Genomic DNA, 13068 nt, shown 5'->3' with positions numbered 1-13068 from the left:
ACAACCCTCCCTATCTCTGTAACCTCCTCCAGCCCCTACAACCCTCCCTATCTCTGTAACCTCCTCCAGCCCCTGCAACCCTCCCTATCTCTGTAACCTCCTCCAGCCCCGACAACCCTCCCTATCTCTGTAACCTCCTCCAGTCCCTACAACCCACCCTATCTCTGTAACCTCCTCCAGCCCCCTACAACCCTCCCTATCTCTGTAACCTCCTCCAGCCCCTACAACCCGCCCAGATCTCCGCGCTCCTCCAATTCTGGCCTCTCACGCATCCCCCCGATTTCCATCGCTCCACCATTGGCGACCGCGCCAGGCCCCCCGAGCTCTGGAATTCCCTCCCTAAACCTCTCCGCCTCTCTCTCTCCTCCTTTAAGACGCTCCTTAAAACCGAACTCTTTGACCCAGCTTGTGGTCGCCGGTCCCTAATATCTCCTTATGGGGCTCGGTGTCAAATTGTGTCTGATTTACGCTCCTGTGAAGCGCCTTGGGAACGTTTCACTGCATCAAAGGCGCCGGATAAATGCAAATTGTAGGTGTTGGGCGAAGTGCAGTCTGCTACAAGGGGGTGGCAGTCAGTGTTGGACACTAACCTGGTGGAAGGTTTTGACGGTCCGTTTCATGATCTCTGTGTACCTTGACCTGTAGTCCTTCAATACGTTCTTGATTATATCTGTCAAAGGAAAGAGTATCGACGTCTCAGGGTTTGACAGTTTTCACCCTAACGCGAAGCAAAAATCATCTGGGCCAGTCACGAGTTCAATCTTACAAGATGGAATAATCTCCACTTGCCTGGATGAGTGCAGCTCCGACAACACACAAGAAGCTCGACACCATCCAGGACAAAGCAGCCCGCTTGATCGGCACCCCGTCCACCACCTTAAACATTCACTCCCTCCACCACCGGCGCACTGTGGCTGCAGTGTGGACCATCTACAAGATGCACTGCAGCAACTCGCCAAGGCTTCTTCGGCAGCACCTCCCAAACCCGCGACCTCTACCACCTAGAAGGACAAGGGCAGCAGGTGCACGGGAACACCACCACCTCCAAGTTCCCCAAGTCACACACACCATCCTGACTTGGAAATATATCGGCCGTTCCTTCATCGTCGCTGGGTCAAAATCCTGGAACTCCCTCCCTAACAGCACTGTGGGAGCACCTTCACCACACGGACTGCAGCGGTTCAAGAAGGCGGCTCACCACCACCTTCTCAAGGGCGATTAGGGATGGGCAATAAATGCTGGGCCTTGCCAGTGACGCCCACAACCCATGAATGAGTATGAAAAAAAGAGATGCGGAACAACATCCAGAGCTGAGCTCATCCGTCCAGAAGGAACCTAGTGCCCGAAGCTAGATCCAACTACAGGACAGTGCAGAGGGAGCTTTACTCTGTATCTAACCTGTGCTGTACTTGCCCTGGGAGTGTTTGATGGGACAGTGTAGAGGGATCTTTACTCTGTATCTAACCCGTGCTGTACCTGCCCTGGGAGTGTTTGATGGGACAGTGTAGAGGGAGCTTTACTCTGTATCTAACCCATGCTGTACCTGCCCTGGGAGTGTTTGATGGGACAGTGTAGAGGGAGCTTTACTCTGTATCTAACCCGCGCTGTACCTGCCCTGGGAGTGTTTGATGGGACAGTGTACAGGGAGCTTTACTCTGTATCTAACCCATGCTGTACCTGCCCTGGGAGTGTTTGATGGGACAGTGTAGAGGGAGCTTTACTCTGTATCTAACCCGTGCTGTACCTGCCCTGGGAGTGTTTGATGGGACAGTGTAGAGGGAGCTTTACTCTGTATCTAACCCATGCTGTACCTGCCCTGGGAGTGTTTGATGGAGACAGTGTAGAGGGAGCTTTACTGTGTATCTAACCCGTGCTGTACCTGCCCTGGGAGTGTTTGATGGGACAGTGTAGAGGGAGCTTTACTCTGTATCTAACCCGTGCTGTACCTGCCCTGGGAGTGTTTGATGGGACAGTGTAGAGGGAGCTTTACTCTGTATCTAACCCGTGCTGTACCTGTCCTGGGAGTGTTTGATGGGGACAGTGTAGAGGAAGCTTTACTCTGTATCTAACCCGTGCTGTACCTGACCTGGGAGTGTTTGATGGGGACAGTGTAGAGGGAGCTTTACTCTGTATCTAACCAGTGCTGTTCCTGCCCTGGGAGTGTTTGATGGGGCAGTGTAGAGGGAGCTTTACTCTGTATCTAACCCCGTGCTGTACCTGCCCTGGAAGGGTTTGATGGGACAGTGTAGAGGGAGCTTTACTCTGTATCTAACCCGTGCTGTACCTGCCCTGGGAGTGTTTGATGCGGATAGTGCAGAGGGAGCTTTACGCTGTATCTAACCCGTGCTGTACCTGCCCTGGGAGTGTTTGATGGGACAGTATAAAGGGAGCTTTACTCTGTATCTAACCCGTGCTGTACCTGCCCTGGGAGTGTTTGATGGGACAGTGGAGGGACTCTGTACCTAACCCGTGCTGTACCTGCCCTGGGAGTGTTTGATGGGACAGTATTGAGTGAGCGTTACGCTGTATCTAACCCGTGCTGTACCTGCCCTGGGAGTGTTTGATGGGGACAGTGTAGAGGGAGCTTTACTCTGAATTTAACCCGTGCTGTACCTGCCCTGGGAGTGTTTGATGGGACAGTGTAGAGGGAGCTTTACTCTGTATCTAACCCGTGCTGTACGAGAGCTGGGAGTTTATGATGGGACAGAGAGTTTAATCTGTATCTAACCCGTGCTGTACCTGCCCTGGGAGTGTTTGATGGGACAGTGTAGCGGGAGCTTTACTCTGTATCTAACCACATGCTGTACCTGCCCTGGGATTGTTTGATGTGACAGTGTAGAGGGAGCTTTACTCTGTATCTAACCCATGCTGTACCTGCCCTGGGAGTGTTTGATGGGGACAGTGTAGAGGCAGATTTACTCTGTATCTAATCTGTGCTGTACCTGCCCTGGGAGTGTTTGATGGGGCAGTGTAGAGGGAGCTTTACTCTGTATCTAACCCGTGCTGTACCTGCCCTGGGAGTGTTTGATGGGGACAGTGTAGAGGGAGCTTTACTCTGTATCTAACCCATGCTGTACCTGCCCTGGGAGTGTTTGATGGGACAGTGTAGAGGGAGCTTTACTCTGTATCTAACCCGTGCTGTCCCTGCCCTGGGAGTGTTTGATGGGGACAGTGTAGAGGGAGCTTTACTCTGTATCTAACCCGTGCTGTGCCTGCCCTGGGAGTGTTTGATGGGACAGTGTAGAGGGAGCTTTACTCTGTATCTAACCCCGTGCTGTACCTGCCCTGGGAGTGTTTGATGGGACAGTGTAGAGGGAGCTTTACTCTGTGTGTTGCAGGAATTTTAGGTGCCGACAATGGATGCCCAAAATAAGCATATTCCATTTTCTAAACAGTGAAGTACAAAGACCTGTGGCTCTGTCATTTCAAGGCTGCGTGTCAGCATCGAGGGGCGGAGGGACAGACTGGAGGCACAGGCCAATTTTCTGCAGGCTGTGAGGCAACTTGCTGCACCTCGTAGAATCATTGAATAGTACAGCACAGAAGGAGGCCATTCGGCCCATCGAGTCTGTGCCGGCTCTGTCGGACAGCAATCCCGTTAGTCCCACTCCCCCGCCACATCCCAGCAATTGTATTTCTCCAATCCCCTTTCAAAGGCTACCGTTGAATCTGCCTCCACCGCCCTCTCAGGCAGCGCATTCCAAATCCTGACCACTCGCTGCGTAAAAAAGTTTTTCCTCCTGTCGCCTCTGGTTCATTTGCCAATCGCCTTAAATCTGTGTCCTCTGGTTATCGACCCTTCCGCCAGTGGGAACAGTTTCTCTTTATTTACTCTGTCTAAACCCTTCATGATTTTAAACACCTCAATCACATCTCCCCTTAACTTTCTCTGCTCTAAGGAGAACAATCCCAGCTTCTCCAGTCTCTCCACATCACTGAAGTCCCTCATCCCTGGTACCATTCTGGTCAATCTCCCCTTAACCTTCTCTGCTCTAAGGAGAACAATCCCAGCTTCTCCAGTCTCTCCACATCACTGAAGCACCTCATCCCTGGTACCATTCTGGTCAATCTCCCCTTAACCTTCTCTGCTCTAAGGAGAACAACTCCAGCTTCTCCAGTCTCTCCACGTCACTGAAGTCCCTCATCCCTGGTACCATTCTGGTCAATCTCCCCTTAACCTTCTCTGCTCTAAGGAGAACAACCCCAGCTTCTCCAGTCTCTCCACGTCACTGAAGTCCCTCATCCCTGGTACCATTCTGGTCAATCTCCCCTTAACCTTCTCTGCTCTAAGGAGAACAATCCCAGCTTCTCCAGTCTCTCCACATCACTGAAGTCCCTCATCCCTGGTACCATTCTGGTCAATCTCCCCTTAACCTTCTCTGCTCTAAGGAGAACAATCCCAGCTTCTCCAGTCTCTCCACATCACTGAAGTCCCTCATCCCTGGTACCATTCTAGTCAATCTCCCCTTAACCTTCGCTGCTCTAAGGAGAACAACCCCAGCTTCTCCACGTCACTGAAGTCCCTCATCCCTGGTACCATTGCAGTAACTCTTTTCTGCACCCTCTCCAAAGCCTTGCCGTCCTTCCTGAAGTGCGGTGCCCAGAACTGGACACCATACTTCAGCTGGGGCCGAACTTCACGCTGTCCGGCAGCCGATCGCACCCGACCCGTTCACCCACCTTTGCGTTTCACTGGGACCTTCCTCTGTTCCATGATCAGGATGTACTGAACCACCTCACTCACCTGTCAAAACATTAAGCAAAAGACCATTAGCGCCCTTAGCACTGGTGGGGCAGCGGGGGCGGTGGGGAATACACACCCCATCGGGAGTAACTGGGTTCAGTTCTGGGCCCCCCACCCCAGGAAGGATATCTCGGCCTTGGAGGGGGTGCAGTGCAGATTCAGCAGAACGATGCCCGGGGGCTAAAAGGGTTAAATTCCGAGGACAGGTCGCACAAACTAGGCTTGTGTTCCCTCGAGTGTAGAAGATTAAGGGGTGACCTGATCGAGGTGTTTGAGATGATTGAAGGAGTCGATCGGGTCGATCGAGAGTGAAACTATTTCCTCTGGTGGGGGGAGTCCAGAACAAGGGGGCAGAACCTTCAAATTAGAGCCCGGACGTTCAGGGGTGATGTCAGGAAGCACTTCTTCACACAAAGGGTGCTGGAAATCTGGGACTCTCTCCCCCAAAGAGCTGTCGAGGCTGGGGGTCAATTGGAGCTTTCAAGACTGAGAATGATAGATTTTTGTTGGTCAGAGAATCAAGAGATATGGAATCAATGCAGGTAGATGGGGTAAAGATACAGATCAGCCATGATCTAATTGAATAGCGGAGCAGGCTCGAGGGGCTGAACGGCCTCCTCCTGTTCCTAATGTAACAGGCTCGAGGGGGCTGAATGGCCTCCTCCTGTTCCTAATGTAACAGGCTCGAGGGGGCTGAACGGCCTCCTCCTGTTCCTAAAGTAACAGGCTCGAGGGGGCTGAATGGCCTCCTCCTGTTCCTAATGCAAAAGGCTCGAGGGGGCTGAATGGCCTCCTCCTGTTCCTAATCTAACAGGCTCGAGGGGGCTGAATGGCCTCCTCCTGTTCCTAATGTAACAGGCTCGAGGGGCTGAACGGCCTCCTCCTGTTCCTAATGTAACAGGCTCGAGGGGCTGAATGGCCTCCTCCTGTTCCTAATGTAACAGGCTCGAGGGGCTTAATGGCCTCCTCCTGTTCCTAATGTAACAGTCTCGAGGGGCTGAACGGCCTCCTCCTGTTCCTAATGTAACAGTCTCGAGGGGCTGAACGGCCTCCTCCTGTTCCTAATGTAACAGGCTCGAGGGGCTGAACGGCCTCCTCCTGTTCCTAATGTAACAGGCTCGAGGGGCTTAATGGCCTCCTCCTGTTCCTAATGTAACAGGCTCGAGGGGCTGAATGGCCTCCTCCTGTTCCTAATGTAACAGGCTCGAGGGGCTGAATGGCCTCCTCCTGTTCCTAATGTAACAGTCTCGAGGGGCTGAATGGCCTCCTCCTGTTCCTAATGTAACAGTCTCGAGGGGCTGAACGGCCTCCTCCTGTTCCTAATGTAACAGGCTCGAGGGGCTGAATGGCCTCCTCCTGTTCCTAATGTAACAGTCTCGAGGGGCTGAACGTCCTCCTCCTGTTCCTAATGTAACAGGCTCGAGGGGCTGAATGGCCTCCTCCTGTTCCTAATGTAACAGGCTCGAGGGGGCTGAACGGCCTCCTCCTGTTCCTAATGTAACAGGCTCGAGGGGCTGAATGGCCTCCTCCTGTTCCTAATGTAACAGGCTCGAGGGGGCTGAATGGCCTCCTTCTGTTCCTGTGTAACAGGCTCGAGGGGGCTGAATGGCCTCCTCCTGTTCCTAATGTAACAGGCTCGAGGGGCTGAACGGCCTCCTCCTGTTCCTAATGTAACAGGCTCGAGGGGCTGAACGGCCTCCTCCTGTTCCTAATGTAACAGGCTCGAGGGTCTGAATGGCCTCCTCCTGTTCCTAATGTAACAGGCTCGAGGGGGCTGAATGGCCTCCTCCTGTTCCTAATGCAAAAGGCTCGAGGGGGCTGAATGGCCTCCTCCTGTTCCTAATGTAATAGGCTTGAGGGGGCTGAATGGCCTCCTCCTGTTCCTAAAGTAACAGGCTCGAGGGGGCTGAACGGCCGCCTCCTGTTCCTAAAGTAACAGGCTCGAGGGGGCTGAATGGCCTCCTCCTGTTCCTAATGTAATAGGCTTGAGGGGGCTGAATGGCCTCCTCCTGTTCCTAATGTAATAGGCTTGAGGGGGCTGAATGGCCTCCTCCTGTTCCTAATGTAACAGGCTCGAGGGGGCTGAATGGCCTCCTCCTGTTCCTAATGTAACAGGCTCGAGGGGGCTGAATGGCCTCCTCCTGTTCCTAATGTAACAGGCTCGAGGGGGCTGAATGGCCTCCTCCTGTTCCTAATATAACAGGCTCGAGGGGGCTGAATGGCCTCCTCCTGTTCCTAATATAACAGGCTCGAGGGGGCTGAACGGCCTCCTCCTGTTCCTTATGCAACAGGCTCGAGGGGGCTGAATGGCCTCCTCCTGTTCCTAATGTAACAGGCTCGAGGGGGCTGAATGGCCTCCTCCTGTTCCTAATATAACAGGCTCGAGGGGGCTGAACGGTCTCCTCCTGTTCCTAATATAACAGGCTCGAGGGGGCTGAACGGCCTCCTCCTGTTCCTAAGGCAAGAGGCTCGAGGGGCTGAACGGCCTCCTCCTGTTCCTAAGGCAAGAGGCTCGAGGGGGCTGAACGGCCTCCTCCTGTTCTGTACGATTCTCCGACGACGTGGGCAGCCGAGCTGCAGCACGCGGAGTAAAAAGGGAGCGGCGGGTCCGTACCTTCCTGTCAACGGCAGCGGGCGTCAGCTTATCCAGGTTGCGTTGGGCCTGCGAGCCCCTGGGAGTCTGCGAGGGGCCCGCGACATCCAAATCGTCGTCCTCGTCCTGCTGCTGAAGAAGACAAGAAAGGCGACAGGCGGCATGACCCAGGGTCGGCGGCAGCGAGGATGAACCAAGGTGTTAATTTTCTGAAAGAAATCTCTCTAATTTACAGGTGAATGCACCAACACTCACTGCCTCCACCGTCTCCCGAGGGAGCCTGTTCCATAGACTGACCGCTGCCTCATTGAGATATGGTTCCTGCAGATTAGATTTTGAATTTAACCCCCCCCTAACTCTTCAAGAGCCGGCCGTGTCTTCTGGGTCCAATGTTCTGGACAAGGTGAAGCAGCTCGTCACGGTCTACGCTATCCAGTCCCTTGGTGCATGTTCTGCCGGACCTGACTCAAGAGTGCTACCACTGACCCAGGACTGACACCGATCTGACGCCCCGAGAGTTAGAACGAAAACAAAGAAAGACGCGCCTCTCTCCAGCTCCTTTCACCACCTCAGGACGTCCCGAAGCTCTTCACAGCCAATGAAGTACTATTTTTGAAGTGTGGTCACTGTTGTAATGTAGGAAACGCAGCCGCCAATTTGCGCACAGCAAGCTCCCACAAACAGCAATGTGATAAATGACCAGATCATCTGTTTTTAGTGATGTTGGTTGAGGGATAAATATTGGGCCCCAGGACACCGGGGAGAACTCCCCCCTGCTCTTCTTCCAATAGTGGCCGTGGGATCTTTTACATCCACCTGAGAGGGCAGACGGGGGCCTCGGGTTTAACGTCTCATCTGAAAGACAGCACCTCCGACAGTGCGGCGCTCCCTCAGTACTGCCCCTCCGACAGTGCGGCGCTCCCTCAGTACTGCCCCTCCGACATTGCGGGGCTCCCTCGGTACCGCCCCTCCGACAGTGCGGCGCACCCTCAGTACTGCCCCTCCGACAGTGCGGCGCTCCCTCAGTACCACCTCTCCGACAGTGCGGCGCTCCCTCAGTACCGCCCCTCCGACAGTGCGGCGCACCCTCAGTACCACCTCTCCGACAGTGCGGCGCTCCCTCAGTACCGCCCCTCCGACAGTGCGGCGCTCCCTCAGTACTGCCCCTCCGACAGTGCGGCGCTCCCTCAGTACCGCCCCTCCGACAGTGCGGCGCTCCCTCAGTACTGCCCCTCCGACAGTGCGGCGCTCCCTCAGTACTGCCCCTCCGACAGTGCAGCACTCCCTCAGTACCGCCCCTCCGACAGTGCGGCGCTCCCTCAGTACTGCCCCTCCGACAGTGCAGCACTCCCTCAGTACCGCCCCTCCGACAGTGCGGCGCTCCCTCAGTACCGCCCCTCCGACAGTGCGGCGCTCCCTCAGTACCGCCCCTCCGACAGTGCGGCGCTCCCTCAGTACCGCCCCTCCGACAGTGCGGCGCTCCCTCAGTACCGCCCCTCCGACAGTGCAGCGCTCCCTCAGTACCGCCCCTCCGACAGTGCGGCGCTCCCTCAGTACCGCCCCTCCGACAGTGCGGCGCTCCCTCAGTACCGCCCCTCCGACAGTGCGGCGCTCCCTCAGTACCGCCCCTCCGACAGTGCGGCGCTCTCTCAGTACCGCCCCTCCGACAGTGCGGCGCTCCCTCAGCACCGCCCCTCCGACAGTGCGATGGGTGAACGAGACTCAGTGCGAGTGAGGATACGCGCAGCAGTGTAGCGGCAATACAATGGTTGCAAACATTGCCGAAGTCTCCGCCCACCTGAGACGTGCTGGCCTGCGAGCTCCTTCGCTCGCTTGAATGCGCTCCCGACTGTCGTCCCCGCGGCATCTGGAGACTGGGAAAAACCTGAGCAGGGCGGGAAGAAAACACACAGGTTACCACTTCTGACAAGCAACATTCTCAACCCAACTTCTGAGTCACGAGCATTTACCGGGAGGGTCCTGTGAACAGGGGCCCACGATCAATGAGTGTAGTTAGGAAACACTCCTCGAGCCTGTTACATTAGGAACAGGAGGAGGCCGTTCAGCCCCTCGAGCCTGTTACATTAGGAACAGGAGGAGGCCGTTCAGCCCCCTCGAGCCTGTTACATTAGGAACAGGAGGAGGCCGTTCAGCCCCCTCGAGCCTGTTACATTAGGAACAGGAGGAGGCCGTTCAGCCCCCTCGAGCCTGTTACATTAGGAACAGGAGGAGGCCGTTCAGCCCCTCGAGCCTGTTACATTAGGAACTGGGGTCAATATATCCTTCCTGAGGTGTGGTGCCCAGAACGGCTCACTGTGCTCCAGGGGCGGTCCGACCGTGAGGTCCCACCGGGGGCGGTCCGACCGTGAGGTCCCACCGGGGGCGGTCCGACCGTGAGGTCCCACCGGGGGCGGTCCGACCGTGAGGTCCCACCGGGGGCGGTCCGACCGTGAGGTCCCACCGGGGGCGGTCCGACCGTGAGGTCCCACCGGGGGCGCTCTGACCGTGAGGTCCCACCGGGGGCGGTCTGACCGTGAGGTCCCACCGGGGGCGGTCTGACCGTGAGGTCCCACCAGGGGCGGTCTGACCGTGAGGTCCCACCAGGGGCGGTCCGACCGTGAGGTCCCACCAGGTGAGGTCTGACCGTGAGGTCCCACCAGGGAAGGTCCGACCGTGAGGTCCCACCAGGGGCGGTCCGACCGTGAGGTCCCACCAGGGAAGGTCTGACCGTGAGGTCCCACCAGGGAAGGTCTGACCGTGAGGTCCCACCAGGGGCGGTCTGACCGTGAGGTCCCACCAGGGAAGGTCTGACCGTGAGGTCCCACCAGGGGCGGTCTGACCGTGAGGTCCCAGCAGGGGAGGTCTGACCGTGAGGTCCCACCAGGGGAGGTCCGACCGGGAGGTCCCACCAGGGGAGGTCCTGACCAGGAGAGGTCCCACCAGGGGCGGTCCCACCAGGGGAGATCCCGCCAGGGGCAGTGTCACCAGGGGCGATCCCAGCAGGGGCGGTCCCACCAGGGGAGGTCCCAGTAGGGGCAGTCCCACCAGGGGCGTTCCCAGTAGGGGAGGTCCCACCAGGAGAGGTCCCACCAGGGGCGGTCCCACCAGGGGAGGTCCCACCAAGGGAGGTTCTGACCAGGAGAGGTCCCACCAGGGGCGGTCCAACCAGGGGAGATCCCACCAGGGGCGGTCCCACCAGGGGAGATCCCAGCAGGGGCGGTCCCACCAGGGGAGATCCCAGCAGGGGCGGTCCCACCAGGGGAGGTCCCAGCAGGGGCGGTCCCACCAGGGGAGGTCCCAGCAGGGGCGGTCCCACCAGGGGAGATCCCAGCAGGGGCGGTCCCACCAGGGGAGATCCCAGCAGGGGCGGTCCCAGCAGGGGAGATCCCAGCAGGGGCGGTCCCACCAGGGGAGGTTCCAGTAGGGGCGGTCCCACCAGGGGCAGTCCCACCAGGGGAGGTCCCAGTAGGGGCAGTCCCACCAGGGGTGTTCCCACCAGGGGAGGTCCCACCAGGAGAGATCCCACCAGGGGAGGTCCCATCAGGTCAGGTCCCAGCAGGGGCGGTCCCACCAGGTCAGGTCCCGCCAGGTCAGGTCCCAGCAGGGGCGGTTCCACCAGGTCAGGTCCCAGCAGGGGAGGTCCCACCAGGTCAGGTCCCAGCAGGGGCGGTCCCACCAGGTCAGGTCCCAGCAGGAGAGGTCCCACCAGGAGAGGTCCCAGCAGGGGCGGTCCCACCAGGTCAGGTCCCAGCAGGGGTGGTCCCACCAGGTCAGGTCCCAGCAGGGGCGGTCCCAGCAGGGGAGGTCCCACCAGGGGCGGTCCCACCAGGTCAGGTCCCAGCAGGGGTGGTCCCACCAGGTCAGGTCCCAGCAGGGGCGGTCCCAGCAGGGGAGGTCCCACCAGGGGCGGTCCCACCAGGTCAGGTCCCAGCAGGTCAGGTCCCAGCAGGGGCGGTCCCACCAGGTCAGGTCCCAGCAGGGGCGGTCCCACCAGGGGCGGTCCCAGCAGGGGAGGTCCCACCAGGAGAGGTCCCACCAGGGGAGGTCCCAGCAGGGGCGGTCCCACCAGGGGAGGTCCCAGCAGGGGCGGTCCCACCAGGGGAGATCCCAGCAGGGGCGGTCCCACCAGGGGAGATCCCAGCAGGGGCGGTCCCAGCAGGGGAGATCCCAGCAGGGGCGGTCCCACCAGGGGAGGTTCCAGTAGGGGCGGTCCCACCAGGGGCAGTCCCACCAGGGGAGGTCCCAGTAGGGGCAGTCCCACCAGGGGTGTTCCCACCAGGGGAGGTCCCACCAGGAGAGATCCCACCAGGGGAGGTCCCATCAGGTCAGGTCCCAGCAGGGGCGGTCCCACCAGGTCAGGTCCCGCCAGGTCAGGTCCCAGCAGGGGCGGTTCCACCAGGTCAGGTCCCAGCAGGGGAGGTCCCACCAGGTCAGGTCCCAGCAGGGGCGGTCCCACCAGGTCAGGTCCCAGCAGGAGAGGTCCCACCAGGAGAGGTCCCAGCAGGGGCGGTCCCACCAGGTCAGGTCCCAGCAGGGGTGGTCCCACCAGGTCAGGTCCCAGCAGGGGCGGTCCCAGCAGGGGAGGTCCCACCAGGGGCGGTCCCACCAGGTCAGGTCCCAGCAGGGGTGGTCCCACCAGGTCAGGTCCCAGCAGGGGCGGTCCCAGCAGGGGAGGTCCCACCAGGGGCGGTCCCACCAGGTCAGGTCCCAGCAGGTCAGGTCCCAGCAGGGGCGGTCCCACCAGGTCAGGTCCCACCAGGGGCGGTCCCACCAGGTCAGGTCCCAGCAGGGGCGGTCCCACCAGGGGCGGTCCCAGCAGGGGAGGTCCCACCAGGAGAGGTCCCAACAGGGGCGGTCCCAGCAGGGGAGGTCCCACCAGGGGCGGTCCCACCAGGGCAGGTCCCAGCAGGGGCGGTCCCAGCAGGGGAGGTCCCACCAGGGGCGGTCCCACCAGGGCAGGTCCCACCAGGGGCGGTCCCACCAGGGGAGGTCCCAGCAGGGGCGGTCCCACCAGGTCAGGTCCCACCAGGGGAGGTCCCAGCAGGTCAGGTCCCAGCAGGGGAGGTCCCACCAGGTCAGGTCCCAGCAGGGGAGGTCCCAGCAGGGGCGGTCCCACCAGGTCAGGTCCCACCAGGGGCGGTCCCAGCAGGTCAGGTCCCAGCAGGGGAGGTCCCACCAGGTCAGGTCCCACCAGGGGCGGTCCCAGCAGGTCAGGTCCCAGCAGGGGAGGACCATCCTTTGCTATGATGATGATGATCTCTCCTCTCTCTCAGGCTGCTTCAATTCTCAATCTTGACCTTGAGGAGTTTGTTGTCTCTCTGCCTCTGACCCCAATCCTGCTCTTTTTTGCTGGAACCTTCTGGAACTTTCACGAACCTTCTCCGTCTTCTCTGTGTCTCTCCCGCCTGACGTTTCGTGCAATGCGCGATGACGTTTCTGCCCCTTTGCGCGGTAACGTCACTCCCGCCTGGCGTTTCTCCCAATGCTATGAGACGTTCCGCCCCAATGCGCGGTGACGTTTCGCCCACTTTGCGTGATGACGTTCGCCGCGCTCCGCCCCTCCCCAGCGCGCCGTTCCCATGGCGATCAACGGCCGCTGCCGCCGCCGCTTTGCTGCGGAAGACACAGAAAAACAAACAGATACAGTTGGCCATGGGCGTACCCAATCCCGCTGTGCAGCAGCAAAAAGAAAGAGAGAGAAATGAGAAAGGTTGCAGCCGCCGCTGTCTTA

At 59.0% G+C, this 13068-nt stretch overlaps 1 protein-coding gene across 4 annotated transcripts in view; it reads right to left on the bottom strand.

Moving 5' to 3' along the window:
* ndnl2 (necdin-like 2) overlaps positions 1-12791 on the bottom strand; it is a 33977-nt gene extending 21186 nt beyond the window's left edge. Inside the window, exons 1-5 of one of the 4 annotated variants that reach the window (XM_085979003.1) lie at positions 12714-12791; positions 9136-9222; positions 7359-7469; positions 4681-4744; positions 591-670 (exon numbers count right to left, since the gene is read on the bottom strand). In XM_085979003.1, coding sequence (XP_085835129.1) covers positions 591-670; positions 4681-4744; positions 7359-7469; positions 9136-9204 — 324 coding nt within the window. In that variant the 5' untranslated portion in view covers positions 9205-9222; positions 12714-12791. Of the gene's footprint in view, positions 1-590; positions 671-4680; positions 4745-7358; positions 7470-9135; positions 9223-12634 lie in introns of all 4 variants that reach the window. The other 3 variants (XM_085979000.1, XM_085979004.1, XM_085979001.1) reach the window with 3 other exon arrangements.
* Between the last annotated feature and the right edge of the window lie 277 nt (positions 12792-13068).

This window comes from Somniosus microcephalus, unplaced genomic scaffold, assembly GCF_052327205.1.
Source record: "Somniosus microcephalus isolate GS21.2 unplaced genomic scaffold, FLI_Smic_1.0 unresolved_chr7, whole genome shotgun sequence".
Taxonomy (NCBI): Eukaryota; Metazoa; Chordata; class Chondrichthyes; order Squaliformes; family Somniosidae; genus Somniosus; species Somniosus microcephalus.
Note: the sequence above shows the minus strand (reverse complement) of the source record. Positions and strands in the feature narration are given on the sequence as shown.